Source organism: Neomonachus schauinslandi, chromosome 11 (genome assembly GCF_002201575.2).
Source record: "Neomonachus schauinslandi chromosome 11, ASM220157v2, whole genome shotgun sequence".
Lineage (NCBI taxonomy): Eukaryota > Metazoa > Chordata > Mammalia > Carnivora > Phocidae > Neomonachus > Neomonachus schauinslandi.
The window spans coordinates 25,733,587-25,755,451 of NC_058413.1; the positions used below are offsets into that span (position 1 = coordinate 25,733,587).

General features: G+C 60.6%; 1 protein-coding gene across 1 annotated transcript in view; it reads left to right on the top strand.

Annotated features, from left to right (window-relative positions):
• The window catches only part of ABTB2 (ankyrin repeat and BTB domain containing 2), a 167,441-nt gene extending 151,267 nt beyond the window's left edge, over nucleotides 1–16,174 (top strand). The window contains exons 6-17 of the mRNA XM_021685353.1: nucleotides 1,643–1,732; nucleotides 2,167–2,268; nucleotides 4,207–4,303; nucleotides 4,593–4,728; nucleotides 6,638–6,867; nucleotides 8,156–8,334; nucleotides 8,701–8,806; nucleotides 9,027–9,129; nucleotides 9,632–9,722; nucleotides 13,861–13,929; nucleotides 14,536–14,649; nucleotides 15,919–16,174. Of these exons, the coding sequence (XP_021541028.1) occupies nucleotides 1,643–1,732; nucleotides 2,167–2,268; nucleotides 4,207–4,303; nucleotides 4,593–4,728; nucleotides 6,638–6,867; nucleotides 8,156–8,334; nucleotides 8,701–8,806; nucleotides 9,027–9,129; nucleotides 9,632–9,722; nucleotides 13,861–13,929; nucleotides 14,536–14,649; nucleotides 15,919–16,116 (1,515 nt within the window). The 3' untranslated portion in view covers nucleotides 16,117–16,174. The remainder of the gene's footprint in view (nucleotides 1–1,642; nucleotides 1,733–2,166; nucleotides 2,269–4,206; nucleotides 4,304–4,592; nucleotides 4,729–6,637; nucleotides 6,868–8,155; nucleotides 8,335–8,700; nucleotides 8,807–9,026; nucleotides 9,130–9,631; nucleotides 9,723–13,860; nucleotides 13,930–14,535; nucleotides 14,650–15,918) is intronic.
• Nucleotides 16,175–21,865: the final 5,691 nt, after the last annotated feature.

Genomic DNA, 21,865 nt, shown 5'->3' on the forward strand with positions numbered 1-21,865 from the left:
CTGGGCCGGCAGGGAGGACACAGGCTGGGTGCCGGACCTCCCTGGGGTGCTTCTGTCAGGGCCAGTCCCTGGGCCTTGTGGGGGCTTTCATCCTGGGGCATCCTCCCCCCGCTCAGGGTGCCAGGGTGAGGTCCGAGCCATCCACCCAGTCACAGCCATGGTGTCTTGGACAAGCTGCCCCACCTCCCTGAGGGTCACCTTCGTCGCTTCCATCAAAGGAGGACAGCAGTCCCTGCCCCGTAGGGTTCGGGGACGCTTCTGCATCTGGCACATAATAAAGGCTCAGTAAGCGTTCTTCTGGGTTTCGCTGTCCATGTGATGACAGCGACGATTCGCCGTGAGCTCTGTTCATCAGCCCTTCATGCTTTTCCTTCCCTATGGACCTGGAGTGGGGGGCGGGGGGGCTGACACAAAAAAGACTCCGAGCCGATGTAAACACTGGACCGTGTACAGACGTGTAGAGAACAAAGTCAAGCAAGCGTGGAGGGGGCTGAAACCAAACCAGAGCCACCCTCGGCGGCACTCAGCTCTTCTCTAAATGCTCGGTCCTGTTTGTGCCCTTGGCCTTGGTATTTATGGGATGATCTGTGGCTAAACAGCTCTCTCGCCCATGATTAATGTCAGGCCATTTCTTTATCTCTGGGCACTAGGCAGGGATTTATGAGGTAAGGAGATCTTGTCTACACACAAATAACCTAATAAATAACATCGCAGGGCTCCAGACACACGCTCGCCAGGATCCAGCTGTGGGATAACACTTTCCACTGCTGCCTTTGCTATTACTGGCCCCAGAGAAAGATTCCCAGCCAGGAGGCAGCCTGGCGAGCCGTCCACCCAAACTTGGGGAGGGACTGGCCCTCCGCTTTCGGGAAAGCTCTGACTTGCTCAGTAGCACAAGAGATCCGAGTCAGACCCCTGTCCGTGCTCTGTGAGCTGCCTCTGATGGGGGGCTTCAAGGCTCAGGTGGATCCGGGGTCCAGTGCGAGTTCTTCCTCCTCCTCGTGTGACCTGGCCTTGGGTCTCTCGGTTCCTTGTCTGTAAAATGGGGATAATAATAGAGCCTCCTTAATAGGGATGTTATGGTGATTCGATGAGATGTTGCATGTAAATCACCTCCCGCAGGGATTTAGGGGCCCAGGGCCTGGGGTGGGTTAGGGTATGGCCGGCGGTATAACACCAGGGCAGTGATGGGCTCGCTGCGTTCTTGTGATTCCTTAGCTCTTGACATTGGCTTCCTCTGCGCTAAGGACCTGACACACGGTCACTCGTCTCTGTTTGTGCCTCAGTTTCTTCTTTAAAATGAGACCAACAACAGGATCTAGCTCATAGGCTTGTTGTGAAGAAGACGAGTGACCTGGACACGGTTTACAGCTCCCCGTGGCAGAGGGGGCCTTGGGACCCGTGCTCCTCACCCCTCTGGTGTCCCGCAGGCTTGTGGAAATGGCCCCTACTCAGGCCTCACGGGCTCTGTGTCCAGTGCGCCCGGAAGGGGCAGGAGGGTGAGCCACGACGCAGGGCTGCTCCGGATGAGCAGCTGAGTCAAGCCCGAGCCCGGACTATGGTTTCTGGCACAGACGCCTGTGGAATACGTGGCACTGCGTCCATTGCCAGATGGTTTAGCGTCGACCTTTGCTTCACACAGGGTCTGACGCCACTGATGTACGCCTGTGCGGCCGGGGACGAGGCGATGGTCCAGATGCTGATTGATGCGGGAGCGAACTTGGACATCCAGGTGAGCAGCCGTGGCGGGGCGCCTGGCCCAGCAAGGGAGCACCCCACGGTCTCCAGCAGCCGTGCCGGTGCCGTATTTGGAGGGATGGGAATAGGGATGCACAGAGATAACAGTGAGCCAGGAGTGCTTGTCCTGATGCGTGGGCTTCCTGTCCGAGAGCAGGGAGCTGAGCGGAGAGCGTGGGTACGGTTCTGTTACGGGACAGCCTCGTCCCTGCCGTGTCTGTACCCAGGGCAGGCAGCACTAACCGACCATCCTGCTGAGCCTTGTCTACGGGGTGCGCCATGCAGACGTGACCAGTTGAACAGAAAGCACTCAGATAGGCTCCTAGTCGCCATCCCTGCAGGATGCCCCCCTCGCTCTGGTGCCCGCATCACCTGCCCAGGAATGGCACTCACCCAAAAAAAAAACGGATCCTTTGTGGCATTTTCCAGGTTCCAAGCAACTCTCCCAAGCACCCCTCCGTCCACCCCGACAGCCGGCACTGGACCTCGCTGACGTTCGCTGTGCTGCACGGACACATCTCTGTGGTGCAGGTGAGCTCCTGCCACGTGTGCGGCGAGCCCATCACTTCCGGATGTAGCCCTGCCTGCCCGGAATCAGAGAGAGCAGAGGAGCTGCTTCGGGCCGCGTCAGCAGGACAGACCCGCCCCCCCGGCTTGCCTCAAGGAGAGGGCTTTAGCATAAGGACCCATGTGGAATCTTGGGGAACGAGCCCAGGTCCAAGCAGTCCCGGGCCTGGGGGCATCTCTGTAGCTGTCCGGGAGTCTCCGGGCCTGCGGGAATCGGCACGTGTGCTCCGCTGCCTCTCCTCCGACCCTCCTGCCCAACCATAGCCCTTTCTGCTCCCCCGTGAATGGTCCCACAGAGCCGGCCCTGTATCAGGGCGTCCTGGTTCTGCCCATCCCCGTTAAGAGGCTTAGTCTTTGCGTGTCCCGGGTCCTGAGAGAGGACTCAGAGCGGCACAGGTCACCTCTCCAGCCAGGTCACGCCGGGTGGTGCCCACAGTGGCCCAGGTAGCTGTGACTGGTGTGAGGGTGGGGTTGAGGCCCAGAAGCAGAGCCAAGCAGTGGCCCACCCCAGGTAGGGCACCAGCCACCCTGCCACTCGACTCCCAGACTCCTTTGTTCCTCAGGCCACTGGGGAATACGGGGTTGCACACTCCTTCCTGGGAGTTCATGTGTCACCCTCGCAGACTGTCTGCTAGGTGGCAAGTCCTCTGAGGGCAGGGGCCGTGTCCAGTCTGTTCGTCATGGTCAGCACAGCCCTGGCCTGTCGTAGTGACTCAGCAGATGGTCTGCACCAGGCCGGCTGCCGTCCCCCGCCTGCTTGCCGCTTGCTGCCCTCCTGAGCTGCGAGCAGAGTTCCGGCCTAGCCCAGACCGGCCGGCCGGGCCGTGCTCTGGACCTGCCTGGACCGGCGCCCAGTTTCGCCCCATTGGGCAGGCCTCCGCCCCCACCTTGGCGCACCGGCTCGGGCAGTGCCACAGCTGGTTTCTGACTGACGAGAGCCTCCAGCCGACAGCCGTTCCCCACTTCCCACACACTGGGGTGCAGGCTTGGAGGTCAGCCTGGCCCCCTCATGCCTGGTCTCCAGGTGTGGGGCTGGCGGGGCTTCCCCTGGGTTTGGTGTTCCAGAAACCCGGGAAGGATCGAAGTGCTCTCTCCAGAGCACTGGTCAGGGAAGGTGAGGTGCAGCCCAGAGTCACCTGTTGGAGCAGCACAGACACCACCCCTGCCCCAAGGCAAAGCCAGGCCCGGCTCAGCTGGAACTGCTTGGCATCTGTTAGCCCTGCGCCATCTTGCCCTTGCCAGAATGGAGAGAGGCGTCCCGGACAGCGAGGTCTTGCCCTGGCCCTATGCCTCCCAGCCTTGGGTAGCTTGCCTGCCAGACCTCTCCAGGGAGACCACTTGAAGCCACTGGTTATTAAATCTCTGTGGTGGGTTGAGCACCATTTCATTTCATGCCCAGCATGGCAGCAAGGCAGGCCTCTGGCCATTTTTGAGATGAGGAAGCCTGGGGCTTCAGGAGTTGAGGTTCATGCCCCGCCCCAGGTCACTCGCTGGTTGGTGGCCAGCACTGACACTCAGCTCTTTCTGACTCTAATACCTGTGCCTTTCCCACTACCTCTGCTGCCCCCCAGAGCCTCAGTTTCCCCTGGTAGATCGGGGGCGATGCAATCGATTCATAGGAAAGCATTTGTTTGAAAGAGAAAAACAGCTCAGAGATCCCCACAGTTCAGGGCCTTGGTCCCGAGCCACAAGAGTAGAGGTGAAGATTCTAGAAACTTAAAGGCCTGAGGGTAACTTCAAGTTCCAGAGTTCAGGTTCCTCAGCTGCCCAGGTAAGCTGGGTCTTGGTCACATGCCTGGAGGGAACCAGAGGCCCTTCTCCCAAAGCCTCCCCTGCACACCTCCCAGACTCTCCCTGCCACACTGACATGTCCTGCTCCATGTCCTGCCCTGTGCCCTGCAGCTGCTGCTGGACGCCGGGGCCCACGTGGAGGGCTCAGCGGTGAGTGGCGGTGAGGACAGCTACACGGAGACCCCCCTGCAGCTGGCCTCTGCGGCTGGTACGTATACAGACAGCTGCCCTGCCCACAAGGGCCCCCTGCTGCCCCAAGGCTCTGCCTGGCCCTCCCTGCGGCATCACTCAGCCTGGCAGGGCCTGCAGCCAGACTTGTGGCCACATGCCCAGGTCCCTGAGGTGAGCCTGGAGACCCCTCCTTTTGGGCTCTGGGGGCTCCCCTGGCCCCATTCATCAGCGTTTCTGTGGAGCTCGGCAGCCAGGCGGTGGCCCGTAGAGGCACACGATGATGTGGGTGGTGGGAGCATCTTCCCTCCGTCTGCCTTGTGTTCCAGGGAACTATGAGCTGGTCAGCTTGTTGCTGAGCCGAGGCGCTGACCCCCTGCTCAGCATGCTCGAAGCCAATGGCATGGCCTCCTCCCTCCATGAGGATATGAACTGCTTCAGCCACTCAGCCGCCCATGGCCACAGGTACGCACCTGGGGTTCCTGCCCCGTGTGAAGTGGGAGCATGAAACAGGCTTTCAGGAGTCCGAGTCCCCCATGGGGAGCAGGAGAACTAGAGATCTTTCCAGATGGGGGTTCTGTGTGGAAGCCATCCAGAAAGAAGATACAGGTCTTCAACCAGCAGAGAGGCCTCAGATGTTGGAGGCTCAGAGACTCTGGGTGGCGGAGACGGCCCCCCTTGCACAAGAGGCCCACCCGGCCGGTTCCTGGTGCAGCTGGGACTGCAGCCTGGGTCTCCCAACGCCTGGGGCAGGCCTTCCCACTTCCTGTAGACTCTCCCCTGCGCGCCGGCCCACCCTGGGGCCACATCCCTTCCCACCCTTAGTGGCCCTTCTCCAGGGCTCCGGGGGCTTCGCACAGGGTACGGCTCGCCCCGAAGAGCCTCCTGGCGGCTGTGTGGGAAATCACATCCCACTCCAGGAGCAGATGGTGGACCTTGCTTTGTGGGGGCCAGGCCTGCCCAGGGCTGTGACGGGGCGGGTAGCAGGCTGCGACCAGAGCCATCTAGCAGCTGTGAGACAGCTGAATGAGACAGAGAGTGAGACAAGAGAGGCAGTTATTAGAAGCCAGAAAAGGGGCCAGAAGGGAAGGGCGGGTGGGACAGCTACTTCCTGTTCTCCAGCGCCATTCTTGGAAAGCAGAGGGTGCCCCGCTGTGGCCCCCTCCCTAGAATGCTTTCCTCTACAGCTTCTGCCACCAGAATCACCCTCCCCTCTGCCCCCCAGGACCGTACTGCACATCAGTGCCACTAGGGCCTTTTCACCCAGCCAGCGCCCCGTGTTTTCCCCTTGCAGCCTCTTCACCCTGTGCGGACACACTCTGTCCATGCACCTGCTTCCCATTTTCTCTCTGGAACACGGGATTTAGGGGACGGGGTGGTGGCCGGCTCATCTTCCCATGCCAGCGCACGGCACAAACGAGGTGCTCTGTAAGCTCAGTGAGCTAGCAAAGCGACAGTCGGATGACCCCGGGTCTCTCGAAGGCGTCTCTGCCCAGCGCAACATGACCTCCATCAGAGCTGGGAGCGGGCTGGGCAGGGCTGCTGGGAGGAGGCTCAGCCCCCAGGTGACCTGTGGACCTGCCCCCCACTGCGGCCATCCCAGGCCACGGGATATGACAGAATGAGCCCCAGGGTATGGAACCAGCAGTCCTGGGCCTGAGTCCGCACTCCTGCCTGTGCGACCTTGAGCATGACGCAGTCATCGGCCATGAGCGGCGGGGCGCACGGGCTCTCACAGGGTTAACGCAGTGGTAGACAGGAACGTGCTCTGTCAAGTCCACCATTCAACACATGGGAAGTCCGCAGAACCGGCATTTTGACTTCAGCGCATCCTTGTTAACGGCAGGCTGGGACTCAAAGGCATGTGAGCATGTCCTGGGTTTCAGACCCTCGCCACACGTGCAGGTGGCTGCCATCTTGGGGTTCTGCTGCGCAACAGGCTCTACACCCGACGCCGCCACGTCGGCCTCCCGTTGACCCGGGATGAGGGTGACACGGGTACCCCGCTCTGCAGATGCCAGAGCAGTCAGGGCACAGAGAGGCAGAGCAACCTCTCTGAGCCCACACAGCCAGGATGGCAGGGCCTGTTTGGCGCCAAGGCCCATGACTTAGTAGTACCAGGATGGTGGCGGGGGGGGGGTGTCCCCAGGGCCAGTCCACCCGTACCCTCCCCTGCCTCTCTCAGATGGCTACAGATGGAGGGTGCTGGGAGCTCTGGCCCAGCCTGCATGGGAGGGAAGACCGTGAGCCCCTAGTGCCCGCAGGTGCCCCACAGCAGCCCGTCTAGGCCACGGGGCTCAGGAGGGCACCACAGGCGGGCACCATCCACGGTGAGGGCCTCAGGCATGCCCGTCCTCCATCCCGTGGCCCGCAGGAACGTCCTGAGGAAGCTCCTGACGCAGCCCCAGCAGGCCAAAGCGGACGTGCTGTCCCTGGAGGAGATCCTGGCCGAGGGCGTGGAGGAGAGCGACGCCTCCAGCCAGGGCAGCAGCAGCGAGGGGCCCATGCGCCTGAGCCGGACCCGCACGAAGGCCCTGCAGGAGGCCATGTACTACAGTGCTGAGCACGGCTACGTGGACATCACCATGGAGCTGCGGGCACTGGGTGAGGCCCCGCGGGCGTGCACATGCGCACACACGTACGCGCGTGACACACACACACTCTGCTGCTCTTTAAGAGCATACTGGAAGAGGGCCAGGGCCCGCAGGGGCAGCCGGGCACGGGGCAGACTCCGTCTCCGCAGGCCTGACGGCCGATGGCCAGGACGGCAGAGGTCCTGAGCCTCAGACGGTCCTCCGCGGGGATGCGTCGGGGGGCATCGCCCCAGCCCTCCAGCCTTGGGCCCTTCCTCCTCCCTGGTCGGAGCCTCACGGCCCCCGGCCTGGCCGCGGCCTGCCACGTGCGGCCCTGCGAACATCTGCATCACTATGGTCAACATTTCTGGTCAACTAGAGGCTCTCAAGCTGTCACTCGGCCACACTCGTTCGCTCCTCGGGTCTGCGAGTCTGTGGACGCTCCTTCCTGCGGGGAGGCCGCCCAGACAGGCAGACCTGGGCCAGATCCCGGCTGTTCCGCCGTCACTGGCGCTGCCAATCCTCACGTAAGACCGTGATGTCACATGAGGCCCAGGGCCTGGGGCCAGCTCTCCGTGAGCTCTGCGTGCACAATGGCAGTGTGGAACGTCCTAGTGGCCGCCACACTTGCAGCCGGTCAGGCTGTGTTCCTCACTGGAAAATGGGTATATCGTTCTCAGCTATGGTCAGAACACCGGGGATGCTAATGCCACCTACGTCACTGTGTCCCTGGGGAATGCCATCGTCCTCTTTTTACTCCATAGTGAGGCTTGAGGGGGGAGCAGCTTGCTCTCTAATTACCAAGAAAATTACTAGCTTTTGTCATGACCTCCACAGAGTAGTTTTAAGTTAGTTTATGGCCCCACTGCCACGCTCCAGGGAGCTGGTACACAGTAATTATGTGCCACTGGATGCCAGTGCCCCGAGTGCCGGACAGGCATGGGCCCAGATGCCCGGCATGTTTCCCAGGCCTCCAAGGGCACCTGGCCAGCCCTCGTAATTGATGGGTCTTCCCAGGAAGTCGTTCCGGGGCCCCACAAACGGGGGCTGGTGTGGCCCCAGGCTGAGCCGTCTGGGTGCCCTGCCCTTGGGCCGGGGTCGTTCCTCTGCCCCATCTGATGGGGGCACCCGAACTCCCCTCTGACCTCTCAGCAGGGCCTGTCGGGGTCCATGGAAGCTCTCCTTCCCTGGCTTCAGAGTCCCTCGGCATGAGGGAAGGGGGCAGGAGCCCGCCCGGAGAGGGGGTCGCTGCGGAGTGGGTTCGGGGGTGTGTGCAGGCTGTGCCCGGTGGAGGTGACGACCGCCCGCCCTTCCCCCAGGCGTCCCCTGGAAGCTGCACGTGTGGATCGAGTCTCTAAGGATCTCCTTCTCCCAGTCGCGCTACTCGGTGGTGCAGAGCCTCCTGCGGGACTTCGGCTCCATCAAGGAGGAGGAGTACAACGAGGAGCTGGTGACCGAGGGCCTGCAGCTCATGTTCGACATCCTCAAGACCAGCAAGGTGAGTGACGTCAGGCGGGTCCCCACCCTGCGCGCCGAGCATGTTGGCTTCCGAGGCGCTGGCCCAGACCTTGTGTGCACACACGCACACACACACGCAGGCCCCCTCCCGCACACCCCATGGCCGGACTGCCATGGCCTGGCTGCAGAGGCCGGAGGCCGTGGATCTGTCGGGGCGGGAACCCGGCCAGAAAAGCAACTTGGGGACTCCGTGATGGAGGCACGGGCATCTCTCGCCAGGCCAGATCCAGGAGGAACCGAAAGACGGCGGCTGCTCTGAGCCGGCTCTGGACTTGGGGAGCGAGCCTGCCGTGTCTGCAGCCACGGCAGGCGGCCTCACGGGCCCTCCCTCTCCTCTGCCCCGCAGAACGACGCCGTCACGCAGCAGCTGGCCACCATCTTCATGCACTGCTACGGCAGCAGCCCGGTGCCCAGCATTCCCGAGATCCGGAAGACGCTGCCCGCCAGGCTGGGTGAGGCCTGCCCCCCACGCCCGCGGCCAGCCGCCCCTCGTCCTTCCCAGAGCTCCGTCCCGTCTCTCCTGTTCCTCTCCACGCACCTTGGTCTGCTGTTCCCCGTTCCCGGCGCCTCAGTGTCTCTGTTCTCCCGTGTACCCCCCCCCCAGCCTCTCAGAATGCATACCTGGCACCCGGGGGGCCCTCGGTCACTTCCCTTCTCTCCCTTTGGGCACAGATCCTCACTTTCTGAACAACAAGGAGATGTCCGACGTGACTTTCCTGGTGGAAGGAAAGCTCTTTTATGCGCACAAGGTCCTGCTGGTGACAGCTTCTAACAGGTAGGCCACCTCGGGGAACAAGCCCAGCCCTGGATGGTGGGGGCAGCTTCACGTTCCAGAGAGGAGTCTCTGCCCCGCAGAGATGGGTCCCACGGCCGTGGAGCCCCCGCCACCCCACAGGGGGCGCGGGGCAGAGTGGACAGAGGGACGGGACAGTAGGGGGGGACCCAGAGTTCAAGAGGCGCTCTGCGGCGCTGTTCTTCCCGGTCGAGGTATTGCTTCCGATTATTAGAAAATGTTCTGGAATGCAGAGTCACCTTCCAGGCCACAGGCATCACAGTCACTCACGGGGGGCGGTGGGGACAGATCAGGGCCCAGCCCGGCTGTCAGCCCAGGATGATGTAAGCTGCCATTTGCCGAGAGTTATTTTGGGAGCACTGCAGTAATTTTAAAAATGCCCCATCCCCCGGTGACCAGTCGGGTGATGGATGGCGCCATTGCTGCTGGGGATGAAATCAAAGTCATGTGCAAGACCCGCCTTGTTTCACCCCCTTTGCTCCAGGTTCAAGACGCTGATGACCAATAAATCAGAACAAGATGGCGACGGTGGCAAAACTATTGAGATCAGCGACATGAAGTACCACATTTTCCAGGTGGGTGGGCCTCCGTGCTGCGTGCTTCTTGGGGTGGGGGGCGGCCTCCCCCAGGGCCCCACGGCTTTGTCTGGGCTGGGAGGCAGCTGGGAGTTGGCCATAATCTTGCACTCTGTGCCCACTGCCTTCTGCGTTCACTGAACCTGTGGTCCGGTAGGAGCAGCCGCGTCTGTCCCAGGCCACGGTAGCCCTTCCAATGCAGGCTGACAGTTTTCAGAGCCTCGCTCACGCGTCCTGAGCTCTGACCACTGGGCAAGGGGCCTGGGCAGACGGACGGCAGACCTGTGAGGCCCAGCACCCGCCACACGTGCCTGTAGGAGCCCTCGTTCCTCAGGGTGGGCTCCCCACAGCACACACCTGCGCGTCAGCCCCCTGCCCTCCTGCGTGCCAACAAGCCCCCCGGCGGCTGGCGTGCACGCACTCTGAGGAGCGTCGTGTGGGCTGCACCAGTCCTCCTGAGCATCGGACCCCAGCCCGGCAGGCCCAGCAGAAGAAGCCAGCTGAGCCCATCCTGGTTGTGGAAGACCAAGGGTCGGGTCTTTCGGTCCCTCGGCTTTGGGGAACATCAGAGGTTGCATGATGCAAAGTCCACAGGCTGGCCGCCAGTCGTGGCCAGAGAGTCTGGAGGGAGGAGCCTGGCTGGGATCTCCGGCTGAGAGCTCCTTCCTGGGAAGTGGCGACTCCCGGTCTCCAGGCTGTGTGGTGGGCCCCAGGCTGCAGGGACGACCCCCAGGGGCTGAGGCCAGGAGGCAGCTGGTATGGGTTCCAGGGCCTGGCCCTGCACAGGACAGCTCTGTGGCCTCATGGGACAGATCAGTCTCACGGAAGCACAGGGAGCCCCCATCTAAAATGGCCTAGTTCCCCCTCACACTCTCTTCACCCACTTACTATTTAGCATTTCGTCATCTCTGGACAGTGTGGGGACAGCAATAAACAGGCCAGGGCCCTGCCCCCCAGGAGACGGGACTCCGAGAGGATGAGAGGTGTGGGGGCAGCGCCGGGGGCACAGGTCGGGGGCACCTAACCCACAGCGCGGCGGCTGTCAGGGACCGGGGCAGCTGGCCGGCCACGGGGGCTCCAGGCAGGGGGACGGTGCACGCCAAACTCCAGCAGCAGAGACCACACATGCTCCCGAACTGCCCTCTGGTCCGATCTGGTTAGAGATTCAGAAAACGCTGCCCGAGGAGCCATCGCATGAAGGGTTTGACCTTTAACCTACCGAGGAAGCTTCCTGGAAGGTCATCACCGCTAACACTTAGCCAGGCGTGGCTCCAAGCGCTGTGTCCCTGCTCATGAGTTACGCGTCGGAGCACAGCGCGGTCCTAGGAGGGGTGGGTGGGTTATTCCGTCAGAGGCACAGAGAAGTGAGTGACTTGCCTGAGGTCACACAGCTGGGAAGTGAAGAGCCGGGAATCAATCCAAGGCTGTGTGGCACGGTCAAGTTCGCATTTACAGAGCTCACTCAGGAGGGGCCGCAGCTCCAGCCAAGGGGCCAGGTGGGAGGCTGTAGAGAAGTCTAGTCGCGTGATGAGGGTGAGTGGGTGGCAGCAGTGGGATGGGGGAGGTGCATGAGGGGAGAGTGGACCGGCCCCGGGGACTGGCACCAGCAGCAGAGTGGGGTGTCTCCGCTTCCCCTGTTTCCAGCCCTCGATCCAAACTCACGGGCAAGGGGGCAGCTCTAGAACCTTGTTTGGCTAAGAAGCCCCCCGTCTGGGTGAGCTGGAACATGAGGTGGGGTCACGGTCAGACACAGGAGGGTGGGGGTGAGGGTCCGTGTGGGCACCCGGGTGACCACGGCCGTGGGGCTGCCCTCGCTCACCGGAGGATGCCTGTGCCAGGGCACTTAGCGGCCGTGTCACTTGTCAGGGCTGCGGGGACAGCAGGTTTCACGCCCCGGCACCCAGGGGCCTGGGCAGGGTGGGCTCTGTGGCTGTAGAACTCTGCCATCGGGGGAGAGCGCTGTTTCCGGGGGGCCTGCACACATTGACTCCCGCTCTCCGGGCTCCTCGGAGGGCTCAGTCTAAAGCCTTCAATCCCAGGCCGAGCTTCCTAACAAAGCCCGGATGTTTTAGAGCAGCCCCTGAGTATCTCCGTGGCTTTCACTGCACTGGGAGAGACAGACAGACAGACAGAGACAGGTGAGGGGGAGGGAAGGAAGCCGGTCATTCCGTTTTCCAGAGGAGGAAACCGGCCTGAGGAGATCTGAGCTGTGCCATCCAAGAGAAAGATAACGCAAGCCACCTATATAATTTAACACTTCGTAGTAGCCACGTAAAAAAGCAAAAAGAAATGGGTGAAATTAATTTTAATAGTATATTCTTTAACCCTTTATAGCCCAAACATCACATGCAGTCAATATAAAAATTAATGGCATATTTTACGTTCTTTTTCATACTAAGTTCTTCCAGTCCGGTGTGTATCTGACACAGCACATCTCCACTCAGACCAGCCTTATCTCCCATGCTTTCAAGCTACACGTGACCAGTGGCTGTAGCGGGTCTAGACGCTTGCCTGTCTGGCTTGACCCCAGTCCTACCCGTGCGGTGTCCGTGGCCTTCCTGCGCTCGGGTTCCTGGGTTCCCGTTCAGGCCAGAAGCCAACCGTGCGGCCCCTCTGCAGCTGAACCTTCCCTGGGCCTTTCCCAGAGCCACGGGCAGCCTGCTGGGAGCCACATGACCCCCATCCTGCCTGGGGGCTGCCGGGCTGGGCAAAGCCCATCTGCCCGGCCTGCCGGCCACCCAGCTCCCTCAGCAAGTGCAAGGGAGCAGTTCTGGTCTGACTTCCATGGACCAATATGCATTCAAGTGACCTCAGGGAGCTCCACGGGCCACAGCTGGCTGCGCCTTGTCCAAACCAGCTCCTGAAAGGCAGAGGCTGGGAAGGGGAGCTGCAGGTTGCTGCCCCCACCTCTGCATCCCCTCTTGCTGAGGGGCTTCCCTGAGGCCATCTCTTAGCCTCCAATCCTGGGAGCTCCTGCCCACCCGCCCACTCCACTCCCAGCCCTGGGCCAGGGGCTTTTGCCCCAGCTCATCCAGGGCTGTCCTGCAGTGCGGTCCTGAACAGCTCGGAGCCCAGGCCCTGGGGGACGGGGGGGGGGGCCGCCGAGGCACACGCCTCCTGGAGTGACAGACACATGGAGCACACCGCGTGCTCCAGCAGGGGCTGCAGAAGGCCTCTCTGGGGGGAGGGGAGGGATGGCGGTCTCGGGCACCGCCCTTGGGCCTGGACAGACTGGCCAGGCCCATCTCCGCACTCCCGTTCCCCGGAGCTGGGCTCCTTCCCTAGACCCTCTGGTGCCTCTTCCAGCCCAGGGGCCGGCAAGAGCCCCGTTTACTTACACACTTGCCAGCTCTTTGCTGGGGCTGTTCTTCAGCCAACCAGTGCAAACCGCTTCTTTTTCCAGCGGGGAACTTCCCAGCCTCCAGTGTGATGGCAGAGTTCGTAACTTAGACCTCAACAAAATTAAATGTCATTCCCCACTCCTGGGCCACCTCATTTGATATCCTGGACCCTCTGTTCCCAGAAGCCCCAGGCAGGTCTGGGCCGGGGGGCGAGGTGACCTCTGGAGTAGATCCCGACCCCAGCTCTGTGCTTGCCATCCAAGGGAACAAATCCAGCGGGGAGACAGGGTCTGGCTCTCACCTCCACATTGGAGTCCCAGCACAGACAGGAAAACTGGAAGCAGCTTCTGAGGGCAGCGCCCCCATCCCAGGCCCATATTTAGAATGTAGGTGAGAGAAATGTGCAGCGTGCCACCTAGGGGTCTGATGTGGGAATCAGGAGACCCAAGTGACTCGAGCCATGCTGCCTTCCCCCATCCTGGGCCTCAGTTTCCCCATCTGTGAATAGTACCTTTCTGGGCTCACTGGGCTGTCCTGAGGATCGGAGTGGAGCCACCCCATGGAAGGAGGCCTGTCCTACACGCAGTCGATCAGGAGGGAGAATCTCAGGGCTGACTCCTGGAAACTGCACAGACACAAATAGTAGCCTCAGGGAGTTGGGGGATGTGCACGCGTCCACCTGCGGAAGGACGGAGGGCTCAGCCAGGCCCAGGGTGGAGAGCGGCACTCTGCTGGAGGCAGATAAGGACACAGGACCTGTGGGTCTGGTGTTCACACGGGGTCTCTTCTCGCCGCAGATGATGATGCAGTATCTGTACTACGGAGGGACAGAAGCCATGGACATCCCAGCCTCCGACATCCTGGAGGTGAGGTCCCGGAGCTGGGGAGAGGGGTGGGAGCCCGTGTGCCCCATGCCCAGCTGCTGGCACTCAGGGACAGGGCATCTGGAGAGCCGAGAGGGGAGGTGGCCTCTTCCAGGATCTCCTGATTCCCTGCTGGTCCTTTCTCTTCCTGTAACAGGAAGGGCCCTTCGCCCATCTACCTCCTGGGCCAGGCCTTGGGGTGGAGGGTGGAGGGGTGATGGGCCCAGCAGGATCAAAGGCAGCCCGGCCTCCCCGTCACCACCTCACTGCTTAGAAAACCGACCCCCTGAGGGTCACGCGCCTGGCTAGTAGGTCTGGGAGACAAGGAGCGCAGCTCAGGGTTGAAAACCTTCTGAGGTCAGGCATCCCATCCAGTGTCTGTCCCCCGTCCTGTGCCTTCCAAAGTGTCCCAGCAAGTACCCAGGTGACCTAGAACAGAAAGAAATCAGTCCTCAGACTTGACCTGCAGAGGCGGGCAGGGCCCCAAGGATTAGGAGAAACCAGGGCCCACGACACGGAGCAGCTTTCTGTTCCCTGATGCCTGGGCCATGGGCCTGCTGCCCGCATCCAAGGCCACGTTCCCCCTCCTCTCCGCGCCCCCCCCCCCAGTTGCTGTCAGCTGCCAGCCTATTCCAGCTGGATGCCCTGCAGAGACACTGTGAGATCCTGTGCTCTCAGACCCTCAGCGTGGAGAGTGCCGTGAACACCTACAAGTACGCCAAGGTGAGTGCCGCACCGTCCGCCGCCTCCCATGGGCTTGCTGTCCCGTGGCTGTGCCGGGCCAGGCTGAGGGGCCGTGCAAGGGGTGGAGGGGGGTTAGTGATGCCCTCTGTAGCTTGGGGTCCCCACTGTTCAGCAGGGCAGCCTGCAGCTCGGGACGGGAGCTTCACAGCCTGGGGGGCCTGGGCCAAAGGGCTGAGCTTCTCCAAGTCACATCACTTCCTTAGGTTCTTACTTGATTTTTTCCCCCAACCTATCCTCCTTAATCTTACCCCCTCCTTAATCTTACCCCCTCTCGGCACAGCCCTCTGCTCAGGTGCTCGGGCTCAAAACTTGGGAGTTACATATATCTTAATTTGCCCCATCTGGGCCGGCTCCCTCCCTGTGAACACATCAGCAGTCTGTCTACTTTCTTCCATGTCCACTGTGCCCACCCTGTCCTGAGCCACCGTCACCTCTCCGGACCATGACATTGACCCGGCCTCCCCCTGCTTGGCTGTCACCGTGAGGTCTCCAGGCTCTTTGACAAGCGTTAAGACCATGTCACTCCTCTACTTAAAGTCTCCCTCCCACGAAGCTTCCTCCGCAGCCTAAATCTCACACTGGCCGGCCCCCAGGACCCCTCCCACATCTTCCACATGGCTTTCTTAGCTCACACGTCCCCCGCGGCTCTGGCAATAACCATGCCCTCCCCCAGGAAAGCGCAGGCCTGCCGACTCCACTGGCCTCTCCCATGAGGCCCCTGCCACTTTCCTCACAGCACTGACCACTGTCTGCTGTGACCTTACTTGGTTCTCTGGCTTCTCTGTCTCCCCCAAAGTAGAACGTCAGCTCTAAGAGCACACTGCAGAGACCTGGCCCCCAGGACTTGGTGCCCAGTGCCTGGCCCAGAGTGGCCACTTGATAGTTGAGTTAAAATCGTTACTGAGCATCTCCTGGGTGAACTGCTCAGGTGCCCGGCTTGCGCTGGGCTCCCCGTCCCGGGCATTGGTAAGGGAGCTTCAAGCCAACAAGGGTGCCTGCCATTCAGTAATGGCAGCAGCGGGAAGTAGGCAAAGAAAATGATGGGGCCAAGACAGTGATGTTCCTGGTGGCACAGCTGGGATTTGAACCCAGAATAGTCCCATTTGGAGGAGAGAATTATGGAAGAAATCCAGATAAGGGGAAGGCCCTTGGCCCCTGGGTGAGATTTGGGGGCGGGGTGGGGAGGTGTGCCGTTTCCGGTGGGGCTGTGCGAGGGCCGTGGCTCTCACACTCCCCCGCCCCCAACAGATCCACAACGCCCCTGAACTGGCCCTGTTCTGTGAAGGCTTCTTCCTCAAGCACATGAAGGCCCTGCTCGAGCAGGACTCCTTCCGGCAGCTCATCTACAGCCGCAACAGCAAGGTGCAGGGCCTGGACCCCCTGCAGGACCTGCAGAGCACCCTGGCCGAGCGCGTGCACTCTGTCTACATCACCTCTCGGGTCTGAGGGCAGTGGGGACGCGGCAGGGCGGCATAGCCTGCCGCCTCTGGGCCGGGGCTCCGAGTCTAGGCGTCCCGGGGGGGTGGGGGGCGGCGTGAAAGGCTGGGAGCAAGTGCTTCCGGGGGCGTCTGAACAAGTACATACCTGGGGCCTGTGGATGGGTTGGAGCCCCGCTGCGGGGGTAGGGGCACTGGTTGTAGGCTTCCTTGGAGCCAGGCTCATGGGACTCAGTTTCCCCCTCATTCTGCAGACACCCTCTCCGGTGTTAATCGGTCCTTGGGTAGGCTGATGTGCTCTGAGCCCCCGGTCACTGGGCGGCCCCACTGTCAGCCCCTCTGCCCCAGGGTGGTTTGCTTGACGAGTGATGGGCAGACAAGGCCAAAAGGTGGCCCTTCCCCCGACCCCCGACCCCATACTGTTTGCACCTTGAGGGCCACGGTGCACTCACCCTCGTGTGCCCCTTTTCCCCTCCTGGAGGTCTAGGGTTGACCCTGATTCACCCCTGCTTGAAAGAGCTTCTGACCATTCATTCCAGGCTCTGACCACCCACAATCCCCAGGCCTCCCCAAGCTCAGACTGTCCCAGCTGGGGCCCCTGGGGGTATGGGCATCCTGATGAAGGTAGAGAACTTACACTCTGGGCCCCAGGCCACTTCGTGCCGAAACTGGCATTTTTCCTCAAGGTCACATCAGAAAGGCTGCCCAAATCCTTGAACTTCTTCCTCAAGGCTAGGCCTTTGTGATGTGAGCCTCCGAGGGCCTGACGATCCCTGCCCAGAGGGTCACTTACAGTCCTATTTTCTTTGGTGTCTAGGCCTACAGAGGCCCTCCTTTGGGGGAGCACACCCCTGCTCTGTTAGTGTGAGAAGGCGGTTCCCCCAGGTGACGCCCTCGGACTTCCAGGCTGAGCCAGGGGCGGCATGGGGGTGCGTAGGGTACAGTCTGCTGGCCTCAGCTTTTGTTCCTGCTGCTTTTAGAGGCCAATCCTGAAACCCCAAGCCTAGAGTTAGGCTACCTCTGGGGGCTCAGGAAGCAGACGCCTCCGTGTCACCCTGGCTGGGTCTCTAGAGCAGGGCACTTCTCATGGGAACTGCGGGTCCAGGGGTGGAAGGGGTGGGGCAGTGGGGGGAGCAGAGGACCTTCCACGGCTCCTGTCCTGCCAGCCGCGGGCCTGACGCCTGTCGTATTTACAGACCAGACACTGGGGTGGCATCCGGACAGCTTGTTCTGGGTGTCGCCATCTTCGGGTTGTCTGGCTGCACCTTAGAAACTATTTATTCACTAAGAGCCCTGGGCACTTCAGGAGGTGTCACTTTGGTTACCTTGAAAAGCCCCCAGGGGCTTGCAATCTTGGAAAATATTTTTGACTAGCTCCTTGAGCTGGATGTACAAAGGAATAGGCGTTATTTTATTGCTGTAATATTGTATGATACTGTAACTGTACATTAATGTCACTTATTGTAAATGTACCAGGGTTTTATTAACAATAAACACTTGTTAACAATGACCTTGGCCTTGTCACTCCTGCTAGAGTCGCTCAGAGCTGGGGAAGAGAACCCAGGGCTAATTCCCTGGTTACTCAGGCCTCCAGCCCCAAGCTGGGTTAGGACTCCCCCCTACATACATATACATATACATATACATACACACACACACACACACACACACACACCCCACCCCACCCCCCCCCACCCCTGTCAAACAAGCTAGCTGAAGATATAAAATTCTTCTCCTCTGTTAAGCACTTAGGTGCCATTTATGAGGACAGAAAAGGTGTTTGTGTGGAGGGACGGGAGCCCCCTGCCAGGAGTAAGATGGCTGTCAGGGGCTTTTCTGATCTTCCCTGAGCCCAGGCCACCCCCAGCGCCCTCACGTGGGAACTACCATTGGGGTTGTCATAACGGTTGTCTGCAAACCCTTGTGAGGCCCGGCGAGGTGGGCGGCTGCTGCCTCCGGCCCAGCTGAGCCCAAGCTGGTCTGTGCCACCTGGGAATGGAGAGAGGACAGTGAGCTGGTGACTTGGGCCCAAGGGTCTTCTGGGACCAGTTCTAGTTTAAGTACGACATCCAGGCAGAAATAAAGGTTTTTTAAGTGTTTGCTACCTGAGGCCGGTCACTAGAAACACTGGCCCAAGCGGCTGTGGTTCGGTAACTGAGAGGCCAGAACTCAGAAGCTGGGGGACAACATGAAGACCTCAGGGTGGTAGTTGGGGTCAGTCCAGGAAAGGTCCAATGCCCGGCTTTGCGGGGCGGGGCCCAGGCCCAGCAGCTTGGCGCCCTCTGGGGGCCACAGGGAGGAGGCGCAAGGCTCAGCACCATCCTGGGCGGACGCCCCTGGGAGGTTGGTTCAGGGGGCTGTCCCTGCCCAGCAGTTGCCAGTCTGCAGTGTCCACCCTCCCCACAAGCCTCTCCCCGCTCTCCTTCTGCCCCCTGTAGCACATGCCTCAGCCGAGTACCTAGAGAGCTTAGCTGTTTTCTCTTTTGCGGGGCAGGCTAAAGGGAAGGCAATGTAAGGCAGGGCTGGGACCCCTTTGAGCCTCTGTGTAGCAGAACACACTAAGAAGGCATTTCAGGAATAGAGGGGCGCCTGGGTGGCTCAGTTAAGTGTCTGACTGTTGATCGCAGGGTCGTGGGTTCAAGCCCCACGTTACTGGGCATGGAGCCTACCTAACAATTAGAAAAAAATCAGATTCTTCCAAGGGGGCTAGGGGGACTAGAAGAGAAGTGGAGGTGTTTGGTCACCTTACCTTATCCCTGGTGGCAGGGTCTCCTCCTCGGGGCCACTGCTCCAGAGCACCGGGTCCATTTCTCCTCCAGCTGCCCACTTCAGGCTCTCAGCAGCCAAAGGCAGGAGTGAACTTGGCCTTCGCAGGAGTCCCAGGGAAACAAGGGGCTGAACGCAAGTTCTATACCAGAGGGATTTCAGTCTCCCACAGCCGCCCTGCAGGCAACGACAGCAGCTGGAGCCTGGGCCTTGTCCCCAAAGGAAACCCTCTCCAGACATGAGGGTCGCTGCCTTCCTGCCCCCGTTCCTCCTTCCCCTTAACTTTGCTCTCTGCTGGTTTCCCAGTGCCAGCCAGACACCAGGACCACGGCAACGTTCTCAGCTGAACCACCTACAGCACCACAGGAGAGCCTCGGGCCTTCCACCAGCCGCCACCCCGAATCCACCCATTTCCCCTTTAACCAGCTGCCCACAGAACGGGGCATCCCCTCCCTCTCCCCTCCCCCCAGGCTGAGGCCTGACCCGCCCACTGAGACCTGGAGCTGGCGGCTGGGGTAATAACCCTCAGATAATGAGTCTACGTTTTTCCAAGGCGGCGGTCACTTATTTCCTCCCCTCCCCCAGCCTCCACAGCCCTTTGTGTCCAACTCCTGGTCACTCGAGTCTTCTGGGGCGGCAGGGGCCAGATGAGCGGTGAAGCCCCGGAACAGGCTGGCGGGAACCCCGTCCCGGCTCAGGGGGATGCAGCCCATTTAGGCATCTTCTTTGTTCAGGCTTCTTGAGCCCCTTCCCATCCGGGTAACAGCATTCACAGGCAGCCTTTCTGAATTCATTTCGCCAGTGACATTTCCCGAGACAGCCTAGCTTTACAGATGTCACTCTGTCTGGGGGCCAGATGGCGAGGTCTGGGGGAGGTGTGCTTTGTCAGGTTCGGAGAACGCAAGATCACTACCCCGAAGTGCAGAGACCTGTTTAAGAACATACGCTTTGTCAGGAAAAGGGCCGGGACTGTAGATAGTAGGCAAATGCAGCTTCCTCTTTGCGTGTGGAGGGGAAGGCGGCCTCAGAGAGATGAGGGACAACCTTGTTGGAAGCCGACAGCCCAACAGGTCTGACCACCAGGTGCATCTTCTTGCTGCCCAAGTGGGACTCTTCAGCTCAGCCTGTGGCTTTAGAACAAGCCGGTCTTACTCCTAGCGCTTTTGTGTCACTGAGCAGCTCCCCTGGTATGCAGACGCGGGCCCCGTGACAGAGATTTCTGGAGCCCTTGCCGCACACCAGGCACCGTGGTCCGCTCCCCACACTCAGCTCCACTCGCTCCTCCAATGGCCCAGGAGGTGGGAGCGATCATTGCCACCTGCATCTCACACGTCGACCTGGACAGCAGGTGCAGGTGAGTGGTGTGCCCCAGGTCACAGGGAGACTCGGGGCAGAGCAGGGTTGAGAGGCCTGGCTTCATGGCGCCTCCTCCCTGCATCCCGGAGCAGAGCACAAGCCAGGCTTCGGGGCTGGAGAGGCCACGAAAGCGCAAGGGCCGGGCCCTCCTACCCGTGGGATGACATGGCTGGACAGCTTTAAGAAACCATCCAGCTGTGACCATTTGGGATTCTGACTTTGCTTTTAAGCCTCTCTCCTAAGAAAATCCTCTTTGAAAGATAGGCTCAGGCACTCACCTGAAAAAAGCAGATCAAAAATTAGTCTCATTGCCCCTCTCAGCAAATCTGCAGACCTGACAGGGGGTCTGCGGGCAGAACCTCTAGATCCAGGAGACGAAAGGCCCCGAGACCTGTGTGGACAAGGTGCAGGGGTCCCTAGTCCAGGCAGAATCTGCTCTCCCTGCTGTGGGTGTGAGTCCTGGGCAGTATGCCTTTAATCCTCTTTGGTCCAGAAGTTCCCCGCTTCCTTCCCTGCCATGTGTCAGACTTCTTGGAACGTGGATTACACATCATGGCGGAAGAAAGGGTCTTTGGACTCATGGAAGACCAGTCCTTTTAAATTCTATGAAAAACCAAGGAACATCAGTAACCAAGGCCTCCATGTGAATCTTCCAGATAAAAAGAAGAGCGAGCATGGAAGCTGAAGACTGATGCTGCCAGGGAGCTGTGCAGGACTGCCCTCAGCTCCCATGCATGGCACCGGGAAATAGCAGATCAGAACAAGAGCACAACTGAGCTGACTTCTACCTTGAGCTGTGCTTGTACCAGGGTCAGGGATAAGGAACAATCCTACGGAAACCGGCAGAGGCCCCCAGGCTCAAGGCTCAGTAACACAGTGCTGGATTGGGAACCACAAAGGGATACCATCAAACACACATACCAAAGTCTGTGTGAAGCCACCACATAATTTCTGTCCCCAGTTCCTGTCTCCCGAGAGGAATGTGGGGGGAAAAGCACGGCTAGCTAGCCTCCAGGTGCCACAGCTTGTCCCTCAGAAGGATCACAGCGAGCACGGTTGGTGCCGGCCACTTCTCCCACAGGCTTCGGGTTGGTTAAGCATGGCCACTGCCTCCCCTTGGCCTTGGCACCAACACCTTCCAGATTCTACCCGGCAGCCAAGATCCGCAAGAAGAAACAGGCAGAGGGGCAACTTCCACCCTCGTGGAGTCAATGACCACCCAGAGGCAGTTGCTCTTTCTAGCTTATTTATTAAAATAGGTTCTCTAGCCCTCCCTCACCCCTGCTAGCGAAAGGGTCTCGCCCAACACTTTTTCCCCAAATAGATGAAATAACAGATTTGGGGGACTCAAGGTCCTCTTCTTAAATTAAGAGCTCAGGCTCTTCTGGGACACGGGGCCGCAGGCCTGCGGAGCCAGGAGCGGGATGGTTTACGGCAGAGCAAAGCCCAGGGCGCCGCACGCTGACCTGGGCCTCAGGGTGTCTGGCCAAGGCCACGACGAGAGGCCCAGGGCTCCACTAGTGGCCGCCTGCGCGTCACCAGAAAGCTGCGTGTTTAACCCTGAGACGGGAAAGAGTCAGCGTGGCTTCCACACCCGTGAGGAGGCGCTAACAGAGCTGGGCCCAGAGCAAAACGGG